The sequence below is a fragment of the Coffea arabica genome, chromosome 6e (genome assembly GCF_036785885.1).
Source record: "Coffea arabica cultivar ET-39 chromosome 6e, Coffea Arabica ET-39 HiFi, whole genome shotgun sequence".
Classification (NCBI taxonomy): Eukaryota; Viridiplantae; Streptophyta; class Magnoliopsida; order Gentianales; family Rubiaceae; genus Coffea; species Coffea arabica.
Genome location: NC_092321.1, coordinates 10,120,883 through 10,145,112, shown reverse-complemented (window position 1 = coordinate 10,145,112; position 24,230 = coordinate 10,120,883). Strand labels below are relative to the sequence as shown.

At 37.3% G+C, this 24,230-nt stretch overlaps 2 protein-coding genes across 4 annotated transcripts; one reads left to right on the top strand and one right to left on the bottom strand.

Annotated features, from left to right (window-relative positions):
* Positions 1-10,110: 10,110 nt before the first annotated feature.
* Positions 10,111-18,962, top strand: LOC113691402 (auxin response factor 19). 2 transcript variants are annotated; one of them, XM_027209527.2, is made up of 13 exons: positions 10,111-10,940; positions 12,633-12,745; positions 12,828-12,923; positions 13,125-13,181; positions 13,318-13,473; positions 13,572-13,656; positions 13,905-13,995; positions 14,068-14,232; positions 14,330-14,525; positions 15,297-15,435; positions 15,874-17,606; positions 17,991-18,181; positions 18,262-18,962. In XM_027209527.2, the coding sequence occupies exons 1-13, from the start codon at positions 10,898-10,900 to the stop codon at positions 18,440-18,442; spliced, it is 3,246 nt and encodes a 1,081-aa protein (XP_027065328.2). In that variant the 5' UTR covers positions 10,111-10,897; the 3' UTR covers positions 18,443-18,962. The 2 variants fall into 2 exon arrangements, with proteins under 2 accessions (XP_027065328.2, XP_071911259.1); XM_072055158.1 differs by lacking the exon at positions 18,262-18,962 and having other exon boundaries at positions 10,151-10,940; positions 17,706-18,005.
* Positions 18,963-19,749: 787 nt separating this feature from the next.
* LOC140009479 (20 kDa chaperonin, chloroplastic-like) lies at positions 19,750-22,384 on the bottom strand. 2 transcript variants are annotated; one of them, XM_072055160.1, is made up of 6 exons: positions 22,230-22,384; positions 21,876-22,062; positions 21,041-21,220; positions 20,805-20,960; positions 20,324-20,401; positions 19,750-20,062 (listed from the first exon to the last, which is right to left on the bottom strand). In XM_072055160.1, exons 2-6 carry the CDS (start codon positions 22,056-22,058, stop codon positions 19,889-19,891), a joined length of 771 nt encoding a protein of 256 aa, XP_071911261.1. In that variant the 5' UTR covers positions 22,059-22,062; positions 22,230-22,384; the 3' UTR covers positions 19,750-19,888. The 2 variants fall into 2 exon arrangements, with proteins under 2 accessions (XP_071911261.1, XP_071911260.1); XM_072055159.1 differs by having other exon boundaries at positions 22,222-22,361.
* Between the last annotated feature and the right edge of the window lie 1,846 nt (positions 22,385-24,230).

The following is a 24,230-nucleotide window of genomic DNA, read 5'->3' as shown; positions in this document are numbered from 1 at the left end:
AGATTAGCTGCATCCACAACCACAAAGATGAGGTATGCAATCTCCCACGTCAGGTAGGTCTAGCATCTCCTGGTTGGATCTCTTCTGGGCCCGCAACAAAGACTTGTTGAGTATCGATGGTGGGCCAATGTGCATTAATTTGCAGGCCATGCACTCGTGACTAGGCCCACTTGAGGTCCTCAATGTCCGGCTGTGCCTCTTCCTTGCACACTTTTTATTCCTCCTCCCCCCACTCAAAATATATTGGCTTTCCAAGTTCCAACATGATAAAGATGACTATCATGGTTTCAATCAATTCGTTATCTGATCTGCTAAAAAAAGGAAGAATATTACTATTATACTTATGGTAATTTGATGCGTAGAAGAAATGTTGTATGGCATTAAAAGGGCATTTGGCATAGAGTGCTGGAAAAATGCAGAAGAATGATATAAATAAGGTAAAATGGTCTTAGCAAGATGATTCAGGAAACATGACTAAATCAAGTTTTTCTTTAACCAAGTTGAGAGGGGGCGGTGCTTGCATGCACCATAACTGTTTTTAGGGGGGCGGCTGGGCAGTGGCCGCTGGAAGTTGGGGTATGGAATTTTATTCACAAAAGGTTTAGAGCCTACTACTTTCAAGTACAACTGGTTCCATCTTTATTAGTATGGAGTATAATAATCCTCTGCAATGACGACTCCCACGTGGGATGACAATAATAGAACATTAATTGCTGAAAAATAAAAAGAAAACTGCTAAGAAGAGGAATATAATAGCAGCAGCAGTAGTAGTGAATTAAGAATGGAATAATTTGGCGGTGTGTCGGTGTTAAATGCATTTCTTGGTTGATTCTAATTGACAGACATATATATATATATATAGATGCATGCATTTCTTGGTTGATTCTAATTGACAGACATATATATATATATAGATGCAGCAGCAGACTTCTGCATGAAAATAGGGTTAGATGGATTGTACGAGGGTGGCTGATGATGGAAATAATAACGACCCCCAAAAAAAAAAAAGAAAAAAGAGAAGAAGGAAATCCGAAATAGTAAAGAAGAGTTAAGAAAAGCAGGTCAAGGAAGGAAGGACGTCCCTTCATCCTTTAGCATATTGTACATGGGCACTAGTCCTCAATTATTCATGCCGTGAATCTTGTTTCCTGTTTACCTTTCACTGTTTGTATAATGTTTTTCTGCCTCTTTGTACCTTCGTTGTCTGCTCAAATCATCAATTTTATAACGACGTAAAACGCAGACAACCATCCATGCATTGAAGCCGAAGATGCTTCTGTTTAAAAAAGATACTACATACTACTAGTAGTATTAAATACTACTACTATTAGTTAAGGTGGTTAGTTACCGCAACCTCTGTTTGTGCATGCAAGCAGCAAATCAAAACTTCAAGAAACTGTTAATCCTTAGAATGACCATCGACATCTCTTGATCGTCAGTTCCATGCATCTCCATCACTACTTACTTCTGCTGTTTTTGTTGTACATTACAAATGGAGTACAATCTACCTAATCAGTGATGTACATCACGCAGTTTCTCCCTGATGGAGTTCCTAAACTCTACAATTTGATCTGCTAGCTAGCAGTGTTTTATGCTTGCTTGTCTTGCCATCAAGTCGTCCGATTAACATTAGGATAGAGTAGATTATACAAATGTATCGTTGCTGACAAAAAAAAAGTGGCGATAGATTGATTTATTTTCATCAAGGAGGAGCTAAAATCCAGCACAAATAACAAATCTTTTTGATCAAGTCCAATTAACTTCGCATATAACAGGCAGAGTTTAATTAGATGGACGTTAAGCATGATTGTTAGTCACCCCACATCTGCTAATTAATGATAGACGTAACTTGTAAGGGGTCGGCAAACGTGCTGCTCAATCCGGTTAAAGTAAGAGATATTTATCGACCACGCTTCTTCAAGAGTAATCATCATCTACTCGTCTCTCCGCTTTCCCCATCTGAAAGCTGGATCACTACTGTCCAGGCAACTTCAGCTGTTCAACTGATGAGACTTCAGCTGTTCAACTTAGAATTAATGTTCATATTAATTAATCTTTCATCATTAATTAAGTTCTTTGATCCATTTGAAATTTGTGTACATCAAAATTCTAGTGATGCATATAGAAAGTCAAATATAAATGACCCGAAGTTTCAACATCGTCAGAATACCACAGTTAAAAATTATTCTTAATTACCACCATTTACAGTGGCAGAGCCACGTACAGGTAGGCCTGTCAACGGTCCGGGTCTAAATCCGGATCAGGATCGGATCCGTGAAATTATTGCGAGTACGGGTAGGGATTTAATTCCGTTATCCGGACCCGGATCCGGATCCGTTTTGTCAAACAAAAAAACGGGTCGAATACGGAATATAGTATTCCGACCCATATTAGACCCGGATCCGGATATAAATGAATTAATAATTTAAAAAATACAAATTTATCAATATAATTTGATTAGGGTGATGTATTTGAGTAAAGTCAATTTGATTTCTTTTCTTATTTGATTTTTTTTTTGTATTAGTTAGAAATTAGTTTACAAATATATTTTTTTATCATTTTTATTAGAAATTGTAAGTTTTGGTATTTTTTTTCGGGTAGACCCGACGGATCCGGATTCGGAACATAGAGTAGAAGACCCGTCAGGTAAATAGGTCCGAGTCTGCGTCCGATATGGCATGCCGGGTCCGGGTGCGGAATAATGAGTTCCAGCCCGGACCTGACCCGTTGACAGCCCTACATACAGGCCAGCGGGACATGTGCCCTGGCAGGCAAAATTTATTTATTTTTTGCATTTTTAGGTATAATAAATTTTGTAAATCTTGATTCTATCCAACTAATTTTCAACTGTGCCCCTGCTGGTCCAATGAGAATTTTTGTGTTGGAATTTAGGAAAATTTTATTTTAACCCATAATAACGTGTGAAAAGTCAATTTACATATGTGCTTATACGTAATAAATTTCATGGGAATCTTAACTAAAGAAACAAATACTAGATATATATATATATAAGTCATTATTTTAATATCGGTCACAAGTCTAATTCTATAAGGAGCTTAGTCCACTAATAAGTTTTTTATACAAGAAACTCTTCTTATATTAGTGGATTACTAACCTCTTCTTATAGTAGTACATTTAATGTGTGTATGTTTGAATATTATTGACGTGCGTATAGAATAAATGTTAATCAAAAAAATTTTTTTTTTGTATTCTTCGCTATAATACTCTTGTAATATGAACAAAATAATGATTTAAAAAAATGTATTTTAAAAATTTTCCTATCATTAGTTACGAAAAATTATCTATTTCCGAACTAAAATAATTATTTTCTTTTACTTGTGCCCTACTGAAATTTCATCCTAGCTCTGCCACTGATCATTTGTTAAGACGTTGATGTTGTATCTTTTTCCAATTGATGAAGATAACAACACATCATGTGGAACCATGCACACGTAATTATCAGTGGTGTAGTAACAATAAAATGAAAATTGTAGAAAATCACATGACTTTGGGGTCAAAGAGTCACTCGCACTCACACAACTTTCAATCACCTTCGTACATAGGTGTAGGCCAATCTGTTAAATATATCCGTATATATATAATTATGGGCTCAAGTTGAAGGCCAGAGTGGAAGATGATTGATTGAACCCCACCTTATAATGGTGCAATTAAATGCAATGTCCCACATATGAAACATATGTAAGGTGGCTTTTCTTTTCTTTCCTCAGTAGATAACCAAAAAAAAAAAAAAAAAAGGAAAAAGATTTCCAAACTTCTCCAGCATCGATCCCACAGCTAGCTCCTAAGAGATGAGATATTGTTGTATCACCTGCTGGATGTTGAGCTAAGTGCATGCATGGCTCCATTCTCTTTATTATCAAAATCTTCTCATCTCTCCCTGTAAAATCATGGACACACTCATACTAGCATATCAGCTCGTGTTTAACTAGTAGTCTCTGCACTATATCTTATATGTAGACCCTACTCGCCCTTTTCTGCTCATCTTAGGTGAAAAACTTGTAATGAATCACTACCCTCAGTTATATTCCTAAGTGTTTATAAGAGGTAGCTGAGTATAAGATGCACTGTCTGTTTCGCAAATGTTCTACTCCATGGGGGGGGGGGGAAGGGGTAGGGGGGTTTGGTTGCTTGGTATATAATTGAGGAGGAACTCCTATACAAGAGAGTGGAATAAAGTCCAACAATAAGGTGAGTAAATTGGTACAACTCCTCCTTTAAAGCCTTAGCAGTATCAATGTATCATATTATTACAGACATATACAGTAACAGTGATCTGTAACTGGATCATCTCCAGAGCAACTTTCTTGAACGCATTTAATTAATTCGGATATATATATATATGTAGGGCCTCTGATGTTTTAACAGCAAGCGGATTACTCGGAGGGATGTATATGTCCCGTCGTTGTCTTCAAATATACGAACATAAATTGCCATAGTGCATTGAACTTAAGCAAAGCTGTCCAAATTTAAGGTAGTTGAACAAAGGAATAATCTTATGATTAGCTTGTTAATTATAAAGGCACTTCATTCGAAAAGATGCCCCAATGATTTCATGCATCCTTTTTGCTTTACTTCCTTCTCTCTCTTTCTCTCCAACCAAACTTTAAATGAAACGTTGTTAAACTTTAATGGCGATGACCATGTGCTAACCTAACCAGCTGCTGAGTATCATTCAATAAGCATGTTTTGTGCCGACGGAGTCATTCCTCTGTTCTACTACCACTCATGTTCAATCTGTAACCACCTTTTGAGATGATAACAATGACAAGTAGGCCCTTGAATCGATTATTTTGACTAACATATGGAGATCATCACTCAAGGGTTTGTTCTTGATGGATTCACAGAACAGGCTAGTGATATTATTGTTTGTTTGGAAGATTTAGACAATATTCTGGATTCCTGCGTCTTTTATCTGATTTGGATCGAAGCACTGAAGCAGCTTTTGCTTTTTCTTTTGAGATGCTATAAAAAAAGATAACTTTTTGGAATACTTTTCCTACTTGAGATAAACTGCCTTGAAAATTCCCGAATTACAAATCCAGTGCAATTTCGTTGACCCCTTTAAATATCCTAATGAGTGAACATACATGATATATATAAATATTTTTATGAGATCATCAAAGGGTACCTGAGAAGTTGGGGGGAAAAAAAAAGACAAAGACTCTCCATAAGTTAGTACAAATGTTATGGCAAGGATCTTCTGCCCTCACGGCAAGATATGGTGACCAATAAGATATAATCGTGTGTTTTTTTGAAGTGAGAAATCAAAATTGCAACTTAATTTGTAATCTTGTTATGGTAGGTGATTGTACGTAAACAACTTCATATTCCCCTTTTAGGACTAGAAGACATAATCCCATGTATGTATGACTAAGCATTAGTGATGTCTTGTCTCCTTTATCCAGTTTAACGAGTGCTGTAAGTTTTGCTTTATGACTAAATACAATTGTAATCAACTGTCGCGTTTCCCAAACTTCCAATGCCATGCCTTTCATCATATATGCGATGCCAATCCCATCAGAAATTGCATATACCAAATAAAATTGCCGATGGATGATTGAGCTTCCTCATTCGCGCGTTGAGAAACAGGAAAAGAAGTTAAAGCTGCAGAGTGAAATGAGTCTGGTTTGGGCGTAATAAAACAGCTGTTCTCCCAGTGATTTTTCTCTACGTTCGTAGTCATTAATTTATTTGTTTTTCATTATGAATGTAACTAGTTAAACAATTAGCTAGTAGCTAGTGAAAAATTTTCATGAATCACATCAGTTTACGTAGTTGAACAACATTCATGATTTACTAGCTACTAGCTAGCTTTCTTCTTCCTTTTTTTTTAGGATTTTTTTTTTCATTAAAACCCTATCAGAAAAATAATAGTGCAATTTTAATGATAACCGTCAATACAAAATTCTTCCTTATGTCTTATCTTTCTTTAAAAAGAGAGAGAGAGGGAGGGAGGGACTTTCAAAAAGATTCCTGAATCCGGAGTTGATCTTTTCATACAGCAAATTAAACCCTAGAAGATTTTGCAATAGAGGAGATAGATACCACTGGAGCCGAAGTAGGCGACATGCCTGGACTGATCGTGGAAGGGGAAAGTGGTAAAGGAATCTCCAATTCTCTCTGGATTCGATCCTAAAAAACCTGTGAAAATCTCTCAACATGCATGCATGGTTTTACTGATAGGTTTTAAGCATATAAAAAACTGCACCATCCAGAAGAACCTCAGTACATGCTGCTGCATAGCAACTTACGCCAATTAAAGAAAGAACGACAATAATAAAATATTACTCCGATGCATTGGCAAATACCAAAACTACAAACTAGTACTACTGTAACTAGAGCACACTGCACCTTGTCATCATTGTCAGCAGTGATTAAAGAAATTCCGTATTCCGTACAGCCAAAGCAGCCAGAGCTAGCCCAGTTGACGATGTCCGTCAGGTTGAATTTTTTTTTTTTTGGTTTTAATTTCCATTTTTCTCTTTTCAATAAAAGTACTGGGTTTTTGGGTCAGAAAGAAAGAAACTGGGGTGAGATAGAGGAGTAAATGGACGAACCAGTGATTAAAAAACAATAAATATATTTGACAAAAAGGAGTAGAAATTGAACCTTACATCCTGGTCGGAGGTAAGGCGGTAGTTGGCCCGACAAAAGCTGCAAACCCTCACATGCTCCCCTTCTTGGATCATCGATTCTTGGGACTTCTGCATGCTGCTGTTGCTGCTGCTGCTGCTGCTGCTGCTGGTGGGGTGGGGGAGCTCCTTCTTCGTCCTGCGGCTTCAAACTTGAAACTGCAGCCGACTGCAATGTGCAGTTTGCATGAGCACAATTGCCGTTTGAAAAATTCCTAGGCGGTGGTGAAGATACAGGATCTATCGCCACTGTACTCCACTGTAGTAAGTAATTTATGAATCACATTTTGGAACAAAATAATTACAAGACGGGTTTTCGATTTTATTAGTCACCAAATGAAGAGGATTAATTTTAATCATTTAGTAATAAATTGCGACTAATAAATATGTGAAATCACATCATACCATAGTATCACGTAATAATATATATGCACAATACCTTCCACGATGAAATCTCTATTTACACGCACCTCCTCGTACCATTTCGACCACATGCATCATGGAGTAATCTTGATAAAGATAACAAAGATGAGGAAGAATCGTGCATCATGGATTAATCTGCATCGATCTCTTTCATCTTAGACGATGCATCATGGATTTTCCCTTACTTTCAAGGATTGACGGCTTCCTTGTGATGCAGACATGGGCCATTACAGTAATTCAATTTCTGATCATCATCTGGTGTATTAATTGACGAAGCTTATTTAATCATCTGATTTCAAGGTAAACTATATCCATCAAACAATGACGAAATTTGACATGCATACTAACGTTGCTTAGCTACATGGTCCACAAGTTCTTCTTTTTCTTTTTTCTTTTTTGAGGAAAAGAATAAAGTTTTTTTTCCCCTTCTCATTACTTTAAGAGAAACTTTTTCTTGTTTATTTAACAATCGAATACAGCCCAAAACCTATCAATTGTCAAAACACACTGCATCAAAAAAAAATAAGTTTTTATCTATTTTTATGCAAAGTACTGCTAACTTTTCTAAGTTGATGCTCGAACAACTTCTTTTTGTGTACTTTAATTGCGTTGAAATATTATTATTATTATTATTATAATGTCCAAACTCCATAATTTAAGGCATGTGAAAAATCTCCGGTTTTTGCGGCTTTGTGGCTAATAAAGTTCGTTTTCTTTACATTTTTCAATTAAGTTAAACATTAATTAATTTATGATACGTTATCAAAGCACTGCTGCATTCACAATTTAAGAATCATAATAACCATATATGGTGTGTAATTATTATTGTTACTCTACTCTTGGAAAAATCTTTTGCAGAGGGAATTAATAATTTTGATTGATGTAATAGTAAAAAGTTGCAGTACTAAAGAAAGATGCAATGTGGTAGAAGCGTGAAGCTTTCTCCAAGTGAAAAAGGTTTTTCAAGAAGACTAGAGGAGACAGCATAATGCTTGTATTAAATTTAGTCCTGCGGTTCCCAATTAATTGTGATGTTCAAGTATTTTTCAAAGTGTCGTCAAAGGAATCCTTTGCGTGTATCGGTTGGGATTATTGTTTGTCCAAAAAGCCATTAAATACCAGCAAAAGTTGAATCAATTCATCAAAAGTTAAATTAAAAAAAAAAAGTAAACTGTTCAAGCCTTCTGTTCTTCTAGGTACATATATAATTATTCTTGGAAAAGGGATTAGAAGAACAAAAAAAAAACATATAAATGTAACCATAAGATGAGGATGATTCATGTTAATTAGTAGCATTAAGAACATTTTGTAGGCTTTCATTGAATGGTAAAAGCTAATAAGGGATAAGTTGTACAAGCTAATAGGTTTCTTCTTTGTTTTTCCTTCCACTTTGTTTCTTTTTTAAAAGTAGAAACTTAAAAGCACTGAGAACAATGGATTTGAAAAGCTATCGTTCTCAAATTACCCTTTCGTATTTCCCTTGATTTTTACTCCATGCATAGCTGGTTTTGCCTTGATTACAACAATATTTGATGGATAGGAAACAAATTCCCAGAAACTCATCCCCTACCAATAGAAAAGACAACACGAAAACTTACCTCGTTTGGATGCTAAGTTTTTAGAATTTTTATAGAAAAATGTGATGTATATGAGGTAACTAAAAATATGTTGAGAGAATTTTTTGTAATACTTGCGGGCCAAACAAGTTATATATATATATTTTTTTTGTCGACGCAGGGGTGTCCGGGTCAATTCTTACGGGGCCCGACTAATTCCCTGCGGCCCGGACCCGGCGCCCTAATCCGGCCCGAACACGTTAAGTGCGCGGAGGAATCCAGCGTAGCGGGACTCGAACTTGTGACCTCAAGGGTCACTGGTGAGAGGCGCTGCCGCTGGACCATTCACGCGGGGGCCCAAACAAGTTACATAATCCCAATAAAGTTTTGAACAATAATGCAAGGAGCACCTCATTGCAGAGTAACATATATATAAAGAATTATTCTGCAGCTTTTTAATCCAGCAAATCTGACCCTTTATTAGCAATAATTCTTTTCCAATGATTCGAAAGAAAAATTAGGACCAGTTGCAAAATAATAAGTTGTTAATTCACATCCAATCTTGATTAATTAGTTGAAACTTTAACATTTTATGGATCGATTTCAGCTAGTAAACTTCCTTCCAGAGCTAAAACAGAAAACTCATAGACAAGTGTCTCAAAACCAACATCTTAATTGAGTATCAAAACAGAAATCCCTCATGATGTGATTGTGAAAATATTCTCAAAAGTTCAAGTTCTAACTTCATTAAATATCAGCTGGTTGTTTCATTATAATTCAAACTGATTTTAGTTAGTACCATATTACTAGTATGATGTAATTCGTCTCTACTCTCTACATGTCTTTCAAGCTACTCTACGTGTTTAAATTAAGAAATGTTAACAAATTAGTATTAGCATATGTAAGTGAGAGGTCATATGAAAAATTTTGGGAGGCTTAGATTGTTTAATTTCTTTTAATTTTGAGTAGTTGTTAGTAATGTTATATAGTACTAAGCCTTCCATATTAGTGCTTTTTTTTAGAAAAAAAAATATAAGCAAGAGATTCCGAATCATTTTCTCATCACCCAACTCATCCTTCCCCCTCCCGAGCGGGCGTGGGGGTAAAGAACAATAGTGATCAACAAATGTCATCTCAGAACAAAACACGGCTTAAAATTCCACAACTCATTAAACCAGACTTTGATAAATAACCTCACCAATAATATTCTAAATAATGATGTCGGCCTATTCTTTACAAATTACTATACCCACGTTACATCACAGCCTTACAATTTAAATTTTTTTTTTTTTTTCAAAACTACCACAACCTCACCATAACTCCGACATAAAACAGCATCCAACACAATTATTATTATCATTATCTTTTATTTTTGGGCACTACAAAATTATTGTTATTATTATTACCATTGTTAATTACTGCTCCTTACAGTTTATTATTATTCATTAAAAGCATTAAGCATTTCCATGTAAAAAAGTACTTACATCATAACTGCTGTTATCAATCAGCACTCCTACTACTCTTATTACAAAACTGGCTTGTCGGAGCACTAGTATAAACTATAAAGCAGGTCCGGTTTGATTGGCGTCAAAATTTCCGGCGAGTTTCAAGATTCCCTCTCCTACCAACGTGATCTAAGCTGCTCTGCCTGATCCTGGATTCCCGCGCCACCACGGGCCACTCTTACTTGCTCAAATTCTGTTTGGTTACGTTTATGGGACATCCTTAGTTTGGTTCAGGGCAGCTTTCTACTTTCGGAAACTTTGGGTCTGCTTTCATTCTCCGGCGGAACTTGCCGGCTGTTGGGACTTTCAGCGGCTGAACTGTGATGGATTTTTCGAGTTCTAGCGGAATTCGGCTTTGTATTGGCATTTTCAGTTGTGTTTGGATGGTGGGACAAAATCTTTCAGCTGCGGAAGGTTTATTTCTTTTTTGAAAGAGAAGGGAAGTTTTGTGAAACTTTAAGGACTAAGAAGAAAAAGAAAGATTGAATAGTGGTTTTTGTAGATTGAGAATTTGAAGAAAAGTTTTTTGGATTCTTGGCAAAGTGGGAGTTTGTATAATGTCTTTGAAGAGTTTCAAATTACTGTTTTTGCAGAGCAAAGCAGTTTCTTTTGTGGGATTTCAGAGTCTTTTTTTGTCAATTCTAAGAGAATACGTTTTCTTCCATTGCAGACTGATTCCAGTTAATAGTATCTGATTACTAGAAGATTTTAATTAGTTAGATTGTGTAGATTGGTGTTTGTGAATCCATTTTGCTGAAAAATGAAGGCTCCAACAAATGGTTATCTTGCTAATTCAGGAGAAGGTAAGCCTCATTTGCTCAATTGCATCTATAGTTCTTCAGTTTTGCTAGTCGTTCCTTTTAATCATTTTTCTTCTTTCTCAGTTTTGTCTGAATTTTTATTTTTGACCTTCTTTTGATGTTCATGAAAGAGGCTTATGGAAAGTTCTTGTTCCTCTGTTAATTCATGAATTCTAAAATTTTTGAAAGATTTAATTTTTACTATTTCAGTTCTCTTACAAACCTAAAAGCAACTCCCGTGCCTTTCCGTAGTGTGTGTCATCCCTTTTTCACCACTTTCTGATTCTTGCAATTCTGGAGATTGTTTCCTTTATGCCCTGGACCAAATTTTAGCTTCCTAATGTATCATAGTTTTCGACTACGTTATTCAGTTGTGGAGTTGATCTTGTCTACCGGAATAGTATTTTTTTTTGGTCTAAGTTTAATTATATATCGGAGGCTTGGCTAGCGAAGACAAAAAAACAAAAACAAAAAGAAAAGAGAGCTGGTTTGTGTAATGAATTGTGATCTGAGACTGCATGTCTTTTTGTGAAACTCTTTTATTACCCTCTGTTAACATTTGTTTTGGTTGGGCAGATATTCTACTTTGGTGGCTACATCTGGACTCACTTTATAACTGATATGTTTCTTCAATTGAAATTTTGAACATGTAAACTAAATTCTTTTGAACAATTTTAAGGATTTTTTTTTCAGCCAAACGCATGCTAAATAAGCCTGTTTCTTTTTAGCTTCTTGTAGTATTATAATTTCTTGCTCTGGAGGAATAATTGATTTGAAGAAACTTATATATATATATATATGTATATATGTATGCATGTATGTATGTATGTATGTTATTTTAGTCCCTCTTATATCTGTACTGTGGAATGGCTATGATTCTTAACGTTGATTTTCCTAGAGTAGCTGTAATAGTTTCTACCAGTTGGGCGGATAGCTAATTGTCAGCTTGATATCTACGTTATAGGGTTTTTGACACTTAAAACTGAAATCTAGCAGTAGTGCATCTAATGTCAATGACATACTCTTTTGAGAGAGAAAATTAGGAGGAGCTGATAGAGAGGTTCTAGAAGCTCAAATGTTTTTGTCTAGCACAGAGAGAGAGAGAGAGAGAGGGAGTAATGCTCTAGGATAGCAAATATTTTATTTAAGAATTTTCAGTTAAATTTACAGGTTCATCTTGCATGAAATACCATTCAAGCTATAACCTATAAGCCTTTTGACCTTCAAACTCAAACTTAGTAGCTTCTGCTGTATCAAATGTCAGCATATACTGTTCTCAGTAGTAAAGTTGTGGTGCAACAGTCTTTCTTATTGAAAAATGCATCTTATAATGATCTTCTTGTCATTTTGTGACATTCATTATCTTGTGTGGATGTGTGATTATATCCTCCTTAGCTCTTTCTCAATGTCGGCTAGAAGAGCCACTTTTTATTGGTGATCTAGATTCATTATGGAAAAGAAGTTGATCTTGACGGCTTTAGTTTTTAGGCATGAAATGCATTTATATACTCCTCTGCATATATGATGTTGGCATAGCAAGTTCAGCAACATGAATTGTTAGAATTTTCTGGAAATCTCATTACATTAATGTAGTTATCATGTTCTCCATGTTATAAATTTTTAGGACATTAGACAAATTAAAACTCACTGGATCTTGTAGTTAGTCTTCTGATATTGCTGTTTGGTCTTCAACAGGAGAACGAAAGGCAATAAATTCTGAGTTATGGCACGCTTGTGCTGGTCCACTGGTTTCTTTGCCTCCTGTTGGAAGTCTGGTGGTCTACTTTCCTCAGGGTCACAGTGAACAAGTATGTTATCTTTATGTTTATTCTGAAATGCTGCAAGACATCTGTCTCTAATCAGAGATTTCTTTATATGTATGTTCTCCAGGTTGCAGCATCTATGCAAAAGGAGACTGACAGCATCCCCAGTTATCCTAACCTGCCATCGAAGTTAATTTGCTTGCTGCATAATGTAACTCTACATGTATGAGAACTCCTTGCCATTCAGTGAATAGGACATGAAATTGTCACAGAGTGTTTTGATTGACATATTCACCTGTTTGGTGATAGGCCCATACCTAAATTTTAAGACTTGTAAATGGAAAGTGCATATTGATGTTAGATTACCATTTCTTCCAGGTTGTTCATGATTGTCTTATGCCTTAACGTGTTGCTTTATTTCTAGGCTGATCCTGAAACTGACGAGGTCTATGCACAGATGACTCTTCAACCTGTAAATAAAGTAGGTCAGCTATGTTATGTCAGATTCAATAAAGATATTGTAGTCTAAAATCTGGCTTTTCTTGCTTTGGAGCATAACTTAAGCAGAATAAACACTCTAAAGAAGCATTGGAAACTTTTCCTTGTTTGGCTGACAGTATGACCAGGAAGCGTTACTCCTATCAGATATGGGCCTCAAGCAAAGCAGACAACCTGCTGAATTTTTCTGCAAAACTCTTACAGCCAGTGACACAAGCACACATGGTGGATTCTCTGTACCACGTCGAGCTGCTGAAAAGATTTTTCCACCTTTAGTATGTGCAGTAACTGCAAATCTCCATTATTGTGTTAAACTTAGTACATGTATTGCTTGTGGTCTTGTTATTCGGCTAATGCTGATGGTCTTTTTTAGGACTTTTCAATGCAACCACCTGCTCAGGAGCTAGTGGCTAGGGATTTGCATGACCAAACATGGACATTCAGACACATATATCGAGGTTCTTATTTTCCCATAGCTTTTTGTCCAACCAAACTATTTCACTTTCGTATGGTTTTGATGCTTCATAAGTTTCTGTGAAGCAGTACTTGTAGACTGGTGTGGTCCTGTAGACGTTAGATTTATTCATGCTATATAGTTTGGTTCATATTTTAGCTTTAATGAAGCTGATAATCTTTAGCTGTTTCTTGACTGCCAATATTGGTCGATAGCGAAAAACTTACTAAAACTGCTATGTCATAACCCTAGGTCAACCAAAAAGACACTTATTGACAACAGGGTGGAGTGTCTTTGTCAGCTCTAAAAGACTGGTGGCTGGTGATTCGGTCCTAGTCATAAGGTATGAAGAGATTGCTAAAACTTTCTGGTTTCAACAGTATTCTCATCGCTAAAGTGAGAAAGTTTCATGTAGAGATGAAAAGTCGCAGCTTTTATTGGGTATAAAGCGTGCTAATAGACAGCTGCCTGCACTCTCATCATCAGTTATATCTAGCGATAGCATGCACATTGGAATTTTGGCTGCTGCAGCTCATGCTGCTGCCAATAGCAGCCCCTTTACTATTTTTTACAATCCAAGGTAGTAAAGTGATGCCTTGTTGCTCCAATTTGAATGCCATTGGCTTATATCAAACTTGTGGAGATTACCGCTGACGTGATTTTTTTGATTTTAACAGGGCTAGTCCTTCTGAATTTGTAATACCTTTTGCCAAATATAACAAAGCCATGTATACACAAGTTTCCTTGGGAATGAGATTTAGAATGATGTTTGAGACTGAAGAGTCTGGAGTGCGTAGGTACATGGGTACAATTACTGGTATTGCTGACTTGGATCCAGTCCGCTGGAAAAGTTCACAGTGGAGAAATCTTCAGGTATGTTGGCTTTGGTTGCTGAGTCCATGAAACATAGGTTAGATGAGTAGCAGTACATACCGTGGTGATGCATCATAGCTCCCAAGAAAGGAAGTCAGTAAATGCATTAAAAGTACTGAATTTGCAATTAAACCCAGATCCATGCATCTAGAACTTTCGTACATGAAGTGGTTATTCACACTACCAGTATTGATGTTTTTAGTATCTCTGAATCTCCATGTAATTGTTGAATTGCATGTCTCCAATTGAATTTTTGTCAGAAAGTGAAAATTATGTTTGCATGCTGATTCAAGCCTCTTGATGTATCGTGTTGCTTGCAATTCTAATCTGATCTTGTGGGACTTTTCTCAAGAGCTGGCTTTGATGAAGATCATGATTTATTGTTCTTGTGTCTTACTGTTGTCTCTTCACTGAATATAATTTTTAAAGTTCAACCTGAACAACAATGCCTAGATGAATAAATAATGTAACTGTCAAGTTCGGACTTCTCTAACTTGGTCCACTTGTTTTTCTGATACTTTCATATCACAAGTTAGATGTAATAACCCAACACTACTCGGTTGTGAAGAAATAAGGCTGTTGATTTTCACTTTCTTGCCTGTATGCTCAGTCTACTGAATTTCCAATTACCAAATTGAACATTCTAGGATGAAAGCACCGATGTACAGACACATGTTTCTAGATAAGGTTAATAAATGATATATATGGACTTATTATCCTTATCGGCACTAAGATTTATGGATAATGAATTAATGACCTTGTATTTGGTAGGTTGGATGGGATGAGTCTACAGCTGGGGAACGTCCCAGTCGAGTTTCAATTTGGGAAATTGAACCTGTTGTGACTCCTTTCTATATATGTCCACCCCCATTTTTCAGACCCAAGTTTCCGAAACATCCAGGCTTTCCAGGTAAGAAAAGTTCATATGTAGCACATTTCCCTTATCCTGTTGAGTTTCCAATATTTAGACTTTATATACTTTCCCCATAACCGTCTGTCCCTAAGTTAACATATTCATCAACTTGAAAGAGGATACTTGTTATAGAAAGTAGAAAATTCACAATCATTGGATGACCAGAAATTGAAATCAGATCCGACATTCTGTTATTCAAAGCACATTTTTTGGATCATGTAATACTCCCTGCTGCAAGTTACATCTATCCATACTCTGTATCTTGTTGAAAAGCTTGTCACCTCTTCAAACCAGCAGATTCTCTGCTCTGAGTCTGTTTAAACGTCTGCAAAGTGCAGTGATCGATGCTGGAGAATTGATTGTCAAGGAGGAGCATTGTACTTGCATTTGGTAGATCTTATCACTCACTACTTCCATAATGTGCCGCTTTTGCAGATGATGAATCTGACATGGAAAGTGTGTTTAAGAGAGGCATGCCCTGGCTTGGAGATGATCTTGGCCTCAAAGATGCCACTAGCTCTGTATTACCTGGCTTGAGTTTGGTCCAGTGGATGAACATGCAACAGAATAACCAATTATCTGCTGCTCATTCAGGAATTTTTCCAAGCGCCTTAAATGGTAATTTGAGCACAGAAGATCACTCGAAGCTGTTGAATTTTCAATCCCCTGCACTTGCTGCAACAAATCTCCAATTTGGGAAGACAAATCAATTCAATCAGCAAACTAATCAACTCCAGCAGACATCTTTGGTGGGGACCCAACCACAACAGCTGCAGCAGTTGTTGCATTCTTCTGTGAATTCCCAGCCGCAACAACACCCACAACAGCATTCAATCCAGCTTCGGCAGCAACCCCAACTACCACAGCATCAGCAACAGTGTCCTCCACATTTGCAGCAGCCGCAGCAGCTGCAGCAACAACAAAATATGATGCCGTTGGCTTCTGTTAATAATGGTTCCTCTGTAGCAACCAGCCAGATTTCAAATCAGAATTTGCAGCAGCCTGCATTATACTCCCAGCTTCAACAGCAACACTTACTGACAGGAAATACACAACCACAGCAACCTGCCTCATCTAACAAAAGTTCTTTAACATCCTTACCCCAAGACGTGCAGTATCAGCAACTGGAACACCAGAATAACCTATTGCAGAAGACCCAGCAACAGCAGACACCTATGCTTCAAGCTCCACTACAGACACTGCAGCAAAATTTAATCCAAAGACAGCAAGTACAACAGACATCACAACAGAATCTTTCAGAGCAGAACCTGCAACTCCAGCTACTCCAAAAATTGCAGCAGCAACAGCAACAGCAACAGCAACAGTTGTTGTCCCCGTTAAGCAATCATTTGGAGCCTCAGTTGCCCCAACAACAGCAGCCTCTTCAACAAAACCGGCCGTTCCAGCAAGCACCAGTTGCTCAACAGCAACCCAGTGGCAACAGCTTTTCAACATCTACGCTTCTGCAGTCACCACAACATCCTGTTAACCAACTCCAAGGTCAGAACAAATCACGTATTTTTGTCAAAGCCTATTCTGGACCAACAGATGGAGATGCTCCATCATGTTCAACATCACCTTCAACAAATAATTGCCATGTGTCCTCATCAAAGTTCCTGAATAGGAACCAACAAGGGCCAATCACTCAGGCAGGAGAATCAGTCATTGATCCTTCCCCTATCCTGGTTCATGAGCTTCAGAGCAGGTCTGATGTCCGAGTAAAGCATGAATTATCCGGCTCAAAGGGAGCAGAGCAACCTAAATTCAGAAGCAATACAGAACACTTGGATGCAGCCTCATCTGCTACATCATATTGCTTGGATACTGGTGGCATCCAACAGAATTTTCCACTGCCTGGCTTATGTTTGGACAGTGATGTCCAATCGCATTCTAGGAGCACTCTGCCTTTCACTTCCACTGTTGACTCATTGGCGCCTGACGCTTTGTTATCAAGGGGTTATGACTCAGGAAAGGACATCCAGAATGTGCTTTCTAATTATGGTGGCAGCTCGAGGGATATTGAGACAGAGTTATCTGCTGCTGGTTTTGGAGTTCCAAACATGTCTTTTAAACCAGGCTGTTCAAATGATGTACCCATTACTGAAGCTGGTGTCCTGAATAGTGGCCTGTGGCCCAACCAAACTCAGCGCATGCGAACGTACACAAAGGTAACTGAGTTCTTGCAGGCATATCAAAATTTTCTGCTCCTACATTCTGCAGAAGAATTTATTATTATTATTATTATTATTTTTTTTTTTTTTAAGCAGGGGAGGGGTGGGAACTTGAACCCAAAACCTTTAACTCCTGAGGTTTCAACCTCAGCCACTAACCAAGGCCTCCTCTGCAAACATTTTGCAGAAACCTGCTATCATGGTGCATCACAATAAACTAGATCCACTATTGTAGTGATTAGCTCTGTTTCTTCTGTTAGACTTGCTCACAGAGATGCAACAAAGTGGTTCAGTTTAGGATATGCAACTTCTGCCCCTATTGTTTAACTTATTATTTCAGAAATAACAGTACCATCTAATACTGGTTGAAAAATGGAAAAGGTTCAAAAACGTGGCTCTGTGGGAAGAACTATTGATGTCACACGCTACAAGGGCTATGATGAGCTTAGGCATGACCTAGCACGGATGTTTGGAATTGAGGGACAGCTAGAAGATACACAAAGGATGGAGTGGAAGCTTGTCTATGTAGATCATGAAAATGATATACTGCTCGTTGGTGATGACCCATGGGAGTAAGTTCTGGCAGCTTGCCAATTAAGTCCAAGTTAAATTAGTATAATGTGCTAACAAATGGTGCTAACATTCTTCACAGGGAATTTGTGAGCTGTGTCCAGAGCATAAAGATTCTTTCCTCTGCAGAAGTACAGCAAATGAGTTTGGATGGAGATCTAGGCAATCTACCTGTGCCGAACCAAGCTTGCAGTGGGACTGATAGCGGTAATGCATGGAGAGGACACTATGATGACAACTCAGCCGCCTCATTTAATCGATGAGAGCATTCTGTAATCCCAAATGAATGTAGACCTTCAGCTCCCAAGGCTCCTCGGCCTTTAGCAACTTGGATCAAGCCCAACTCATTTTAACCACTAATGTTGAAGAAGGCTTACAAATAGAGTAGCAAGTGACAACTATATCTGTGTGTTAGCCCCTGGCGCTTCGTAACTTGAATTTGCCTTAGACACGGCTGAGAGTAAACTCATGTTGGTGTGCTTGCTGCCTGCAGCTTCTAAGAGTTGAAATTACTCTCCCGTGCCAGTTGGTTCAAGTCTGTACCCTCCTGCAATTTATACAGCGAATTGTAAAGGCTTACTCTAGAAAAGATCAGATGATGTAAATCTCATTTTCTGTAATCATTTTAAGTAGGTTACTAAGGCGTCAAGCTGTTGATAATATTTAGCTTGATATAGCCGCCCCATATTACATTCTTGGATGTTACGAGGACTTTCCAAGATAAGGCTGCATAGCTTAATTCACGGACTTTCGAACACCAAGTAAATCCTTTCTTTGAGAACATCCTTCAGTGCAGACCTGTTTTGTCTTCAAGACTTCTACTCCGGTGGAACAGTCTCTTATACCTGCACTATTCCACTATTGCATGAGTTGTTACGAGGTATGAAATTCTTCCAATTGTTTGCGTGACCATTTCTCAAATTTGTCTGCTTTAATTAACTATCGATTTAACCTAGTCCCCGACGTACATACCTCTCAAAAACATGCTACATACTCGAAAAAGTCAAGCGTTTGATGCTGCACTCTACGGTAAGCATGCAAGCACGCCGTTGTCAGAATTGGGCGGCCATGGAGCCAATCATTTGACTATAGCGCAAACATTACTCGTACTAGTTCAAGAAGGAAATGTGATGATTGGTAGTGCAAATTGTTACTTCGAGCGGAAAAGCACTTAATATGAAGTGCTTAAAGCCTACATGCATTCAACAAAAATAAAAATTAAAAGCTCAAACTTCATTTGATTATCACCTATTCGGGCAATGTAGATACAATTCGGGAGGTAAATGCCTCACCCCGCCTGATCTCGCTTTCCTTAGAACTGAGCAGCACTATCTTACCGTCACAGAGAAGATGCACATACCAACCAAAAACGCAGTTCCCCATGCGGATTCTAGAAAAAGCAATTTTCACTTATTGAACAACATTCTATTAACTGTAGCAAATCAATCAAGGATAATCATTTAAGTTGAGACTTCTCTAACTCAACATATCAGAAATCTCAATTTGCCAAAAAGTGATTGCAGAACCCCAATGATGAAAAAGAGCAACTCAACCAACTACAAGGAGAGAATAGACACAGATAACACAATCACTAGCTTGCTAAAAAAAAAATATTTTTTGTTGATGTGATTACATCCATGTCCTCACATTTAAAATTGCTCAAATTTTCCGGATGAAACCAAAAATGCATACATATTCAATTAGGCAATCTAGGAGAGGACAGCCATCACATCCGATGCCCTCAATGCAATATAGCCTGAATCATCACTGCCCTTGAAATCATTACCAGCATATTTGGAGTACAACACTGTATTTCCGGGGGATACTGACAATGCCTTCCTGTTCCCTTCTTCATCAAGAGGACCAGGCCCGACAGCTATTACCTGTCATCAAAAGGATGGCGGAAATAACAAAAATATTAGCTCACTACCAGAGAGTGAATAGAAAATGGAGAAGCAAGAAAAACGGATAAAACTTAAAAGAAAAAAGAAAAAAAAGGAACGAGGAACATGGGAGGACCCTATACAGAAACAGGAAAAGAGGGCACAGACTGGGAAGAAAGGAGGAAATTTGTTCTCTGCTAAATGAGGAGAACAAATTTCACAAGGACTAGCAAACTAATTAGCTCGTTAGGTAGTTCTTACTGTGCCAATGGAAGGCCTCTCCTTGGTTGCCTCTGTCAGCAACAAGCCTCCGGCTGTTTTCTCTTCAGCCTCAGCTACCTGATTTACAATAAGACAGAACAAAGCATGAGCCATGCCAGTCCATCAAGAGGTGAACCTAATGCCTAAAAAAAATTGCAGATCATGGCAGCAGTTGATTTTACAACTCATTAAAACACCCTGGAGTAAAAGTGGTAAATGATACTTCACAAAATGGATGAATACGCTCATTCCAACACTAAACCCGAAAAGATGCTACAGTTGCTGGTCTTAAGCTTTCCTAGGTACGTCTCTATTACGCAAATTTCTTTTAAGTTATCAGGCCTTGATTATTTTGATAACAAGTTAAAACAGAGGTCCAGTTCTTACAATTGCATATTTTCTCATGGATTACATAGCCCAGCAAAGCAGCAAAGAAAAACTAATTAAAGGTGAAAACAACTATATGAAAGTCGACATGAACCTTTATCAGCACTCTGTCATTCAGAGGCTTTATGTCCTTGACGTCATCTGTATCAAGAATACCAACAATGTCATCTTCCTTCAATATAAGATGATTTGATCCATTAAACTCGACCTCTGTCCCAGCATACTTGGAGTAGACAATTTGGGTCCCAGTCTACATGTTAAAAGAAGAATCAGCTTTCAAGCCCCAAGAAACACACACAAAAATTAATTCAAAAGTGTTTAGCAATTTACCTTGACACTGATGTCCACCTTGCTCTTGCCAATTATGCGACCCTCTCCAACAGCTACAACCTCACCTCCTTGAGGTTTCGTCTGTGCACTTGTTGGCAATAGGATACCACCTACAGACTTCTCTTCTGGAACCTTAATCTTCACCAAGACTCTATCACCCAAGGGCTTCAGTGAGGTGTACTACAACACAGCAAAAGATCCGGAACAGGTATCAAGTAACACTACAGAATACTCGCAAAAGCAAATCACCCAAATTATCAAACTTAGCAGCAGATGTAGCTTACCACCAAAACCCTGTAATATGTCATGAAACTTCTTTACCTATGTACGGGATATTGTGTACTATTATCCTATTGACAAATTCTTTAATTCCTTCCAATTTCAAGCAGATGCATTCAGGCATTTTCAATTTGAATTTAAATAAATACCTGAACAGCATATAAAACTCAAAGACACAAACAAGAGACAAAGGCCTCTCTCCATCATTATACCGCATTTACACATTGTTAAGCACATAGCAGATTATGACAATGCGTAGCACTGGAACATTTGGGTGTTCCCTTCGACAATTGTGAACTAGCAAAGAGCCCAATACTTTTAACCCTACTTCAACCACATACCCTTGTGTGTAGCAATCAGTTTGACCTTCACTAAAGCATCTAATAAAGAATTTCTTCTTTCGATCTTCTACAGTGCATAAGTCAACTAGATTTCAAGAGGCCTAACACCTAAAAATAAAAGCAAGAAAACACAACACTAAGCACGACTCAATTAATCCAAAAGAAAAAAAATCAGAAAAATGACTGCTACATAAATTTCAGCTAAAATAAGATACCTTAGGGGCAACAACAGTGGCAGCTTTAACAACAAGGCCACGGAAAGACCTCGTAGAAAGGCCATTTTGCCTCAGAGGTGCAAAAGTAGAGGCTTTGACTGTGCTAGAAGAAGCCCTTAAGCCCTCAAAGGATACAAACCCCTTTGCTGAGATTGTTGATGCTGTCAACTGAGCTGTTGCCATTTCTCTGCATTCAAATATCAAAGCAAACCCATAGACTTCAAACCCTTAACTGAGAGGGAAAAATATAGAACTTTACATCATAATTGAAATTGAAGATTGGTAAAATTGGTGAAAACTCGAAGATTGGTTAAATTTCGATTAGCTAGTACAGAGGAGATTGAACCTGCTTACACGTTGGAGGAGGGTTTGATGCAACCGAAGAAACTTAGGCGTTTGAAAAGGAAAATGGTATAAGCAGTAGAGCAAGGAGATGGATAACAAAACCCTAGAACCTTCTTAAGTAGCGGAGTGTTTTTTACGGGGTTTTGGATGGAAGATAAAAGAGTGTTCTAGAACTTGTTGGATGGAGCCCTCTTTTTTTCTTTTTCTTTTTCTTTTTTTTTCTTTTTGAAGCATTGGATGGAGCGTTGTTTACTTGTTTTCTTGTCCATAGGCGGGATTATGTAAAAGTATTTATTTGTCTTTTTTCTTTTTCTTTTTTTTTTTGAAGGATTTCTACAAATCTCATATCCCCAGTGAAGGACATTTTAATGTGTAATCAACATGATATACGCTCCTTACCTAAGAGAGATTGCAAACATATGCTGTTAAAAGACACCCAAATATCGATTAGGTACATCACCTCATCAGCAGCATCCCAAAAATGAAGATTTTAATATTCGTTTGGATTGCTATTTTTCAAAATTTTTAGTTAAAAATTGTAATATAACAATTTAATGTACATAAAATAAAAAAGGTGATTGAAAAATATAAAATATTTTAGAAAAAAATTGCAATCCAAATTCAAATATTAGTATGCATAAAAACCATCTTTAATAAATTTAATCCCATAGCAGCATAAGAATAAGTTATTCATTAACAGATTAGTATAATATATTATTTTAGTAAGTCATAATACATATGATAAGTAGTTATTAACATACAAATTCAATAATTCAGTCAATAAATAGAAATGCGAGAATCATTGGGCGACTGACAACTGACTGAAGGTCATTGGGCCTTACGAGGGGTGGGTTTGCAAGCGGACGCAGTCATTATAGTCTGCACAAGCGCAACTCCTGAACTTTGGGCTTATTGAAGAGGCCCCCTCAACTTTTCACTGGAATGCATCACATACCACGATAAACAAAAGAACATGTAAGCATCAAAGCCCATTGAAGAGAAAAAGCACAAAAAAGTTCAGGGCCTGTAACGTCTATTTCAGAATGGTTGCCCCTCGCATGTTGCACACCTGTCAATTTTTTGCCCTTCTATTGGAAGCGGCTTACCATTAGCGAAACCAATAGGTGGAAGGAGAGAAAGCCAACTCGACTGTGACGGTGGTTAGAATATTTGAGTCAATGAAAAACATTAAACCAATAATATTTGAAAGTAGTGTCCAATTTTTGCCTTAGCATCCATGGAGTTGTAATAAAATAAAGAGAAACAAGAAAAAAAAAGGGGTGAAAAATCGTTCAAAATGAAAATCTAAAACAGACTCGAATCAAATTTTTGGTATCGGACTTCTAATGTTACAATAGAAATAGAAACCAACTGAATAGTGAGTTATTCGTACAAGTTTATTTATTTATATTATCAACACATTTTTCAATTATATTTTGTTTCACTTATATCATATCACATAAAAAAAAGTGTTACAGTATTTTTTTTTTTCACAAACCTATCCCAAATAATAACTATCCAAACATGCTCGGGTAGAACCAGAAATTAAAACTTTACCTAATTTGGAGAGACTCATAACAAGGGCGAGAACGAGATTTCAGAGGTTGAGCCAACCAGATTCTATTACCCAATAGCAATAAAGTGAAAAAACATATTAAATAACTTTTTCTAACCTAAAAAACTCCGCATTTTTTGGGGAAAAAAATACCGAGTCTCGTAGGGTAGAAAAAAGTTTTTAGTTTTTTTTTTTTTTGGGGGGTGCTTGTCATTGTATTACCACGATTGAGAACAACAACCAATTGGAGTTTCTCAAATTTGTAGGTCTAAAATTATTGATATCCAAATGGCCAAAGCTTTTTGTTCTTGTTATTTTTCCGTTTTAATTAGGAGAAAGGTCAGCCAGCATCTGCTGCATGTAATTCAGAGTTTTGATTGAACAAAATACGTGATTTAGACAGCGTTTATGTGAATAGAACTCCTCAAGAAACAGTAGTAGTGTTGGATGGAAAC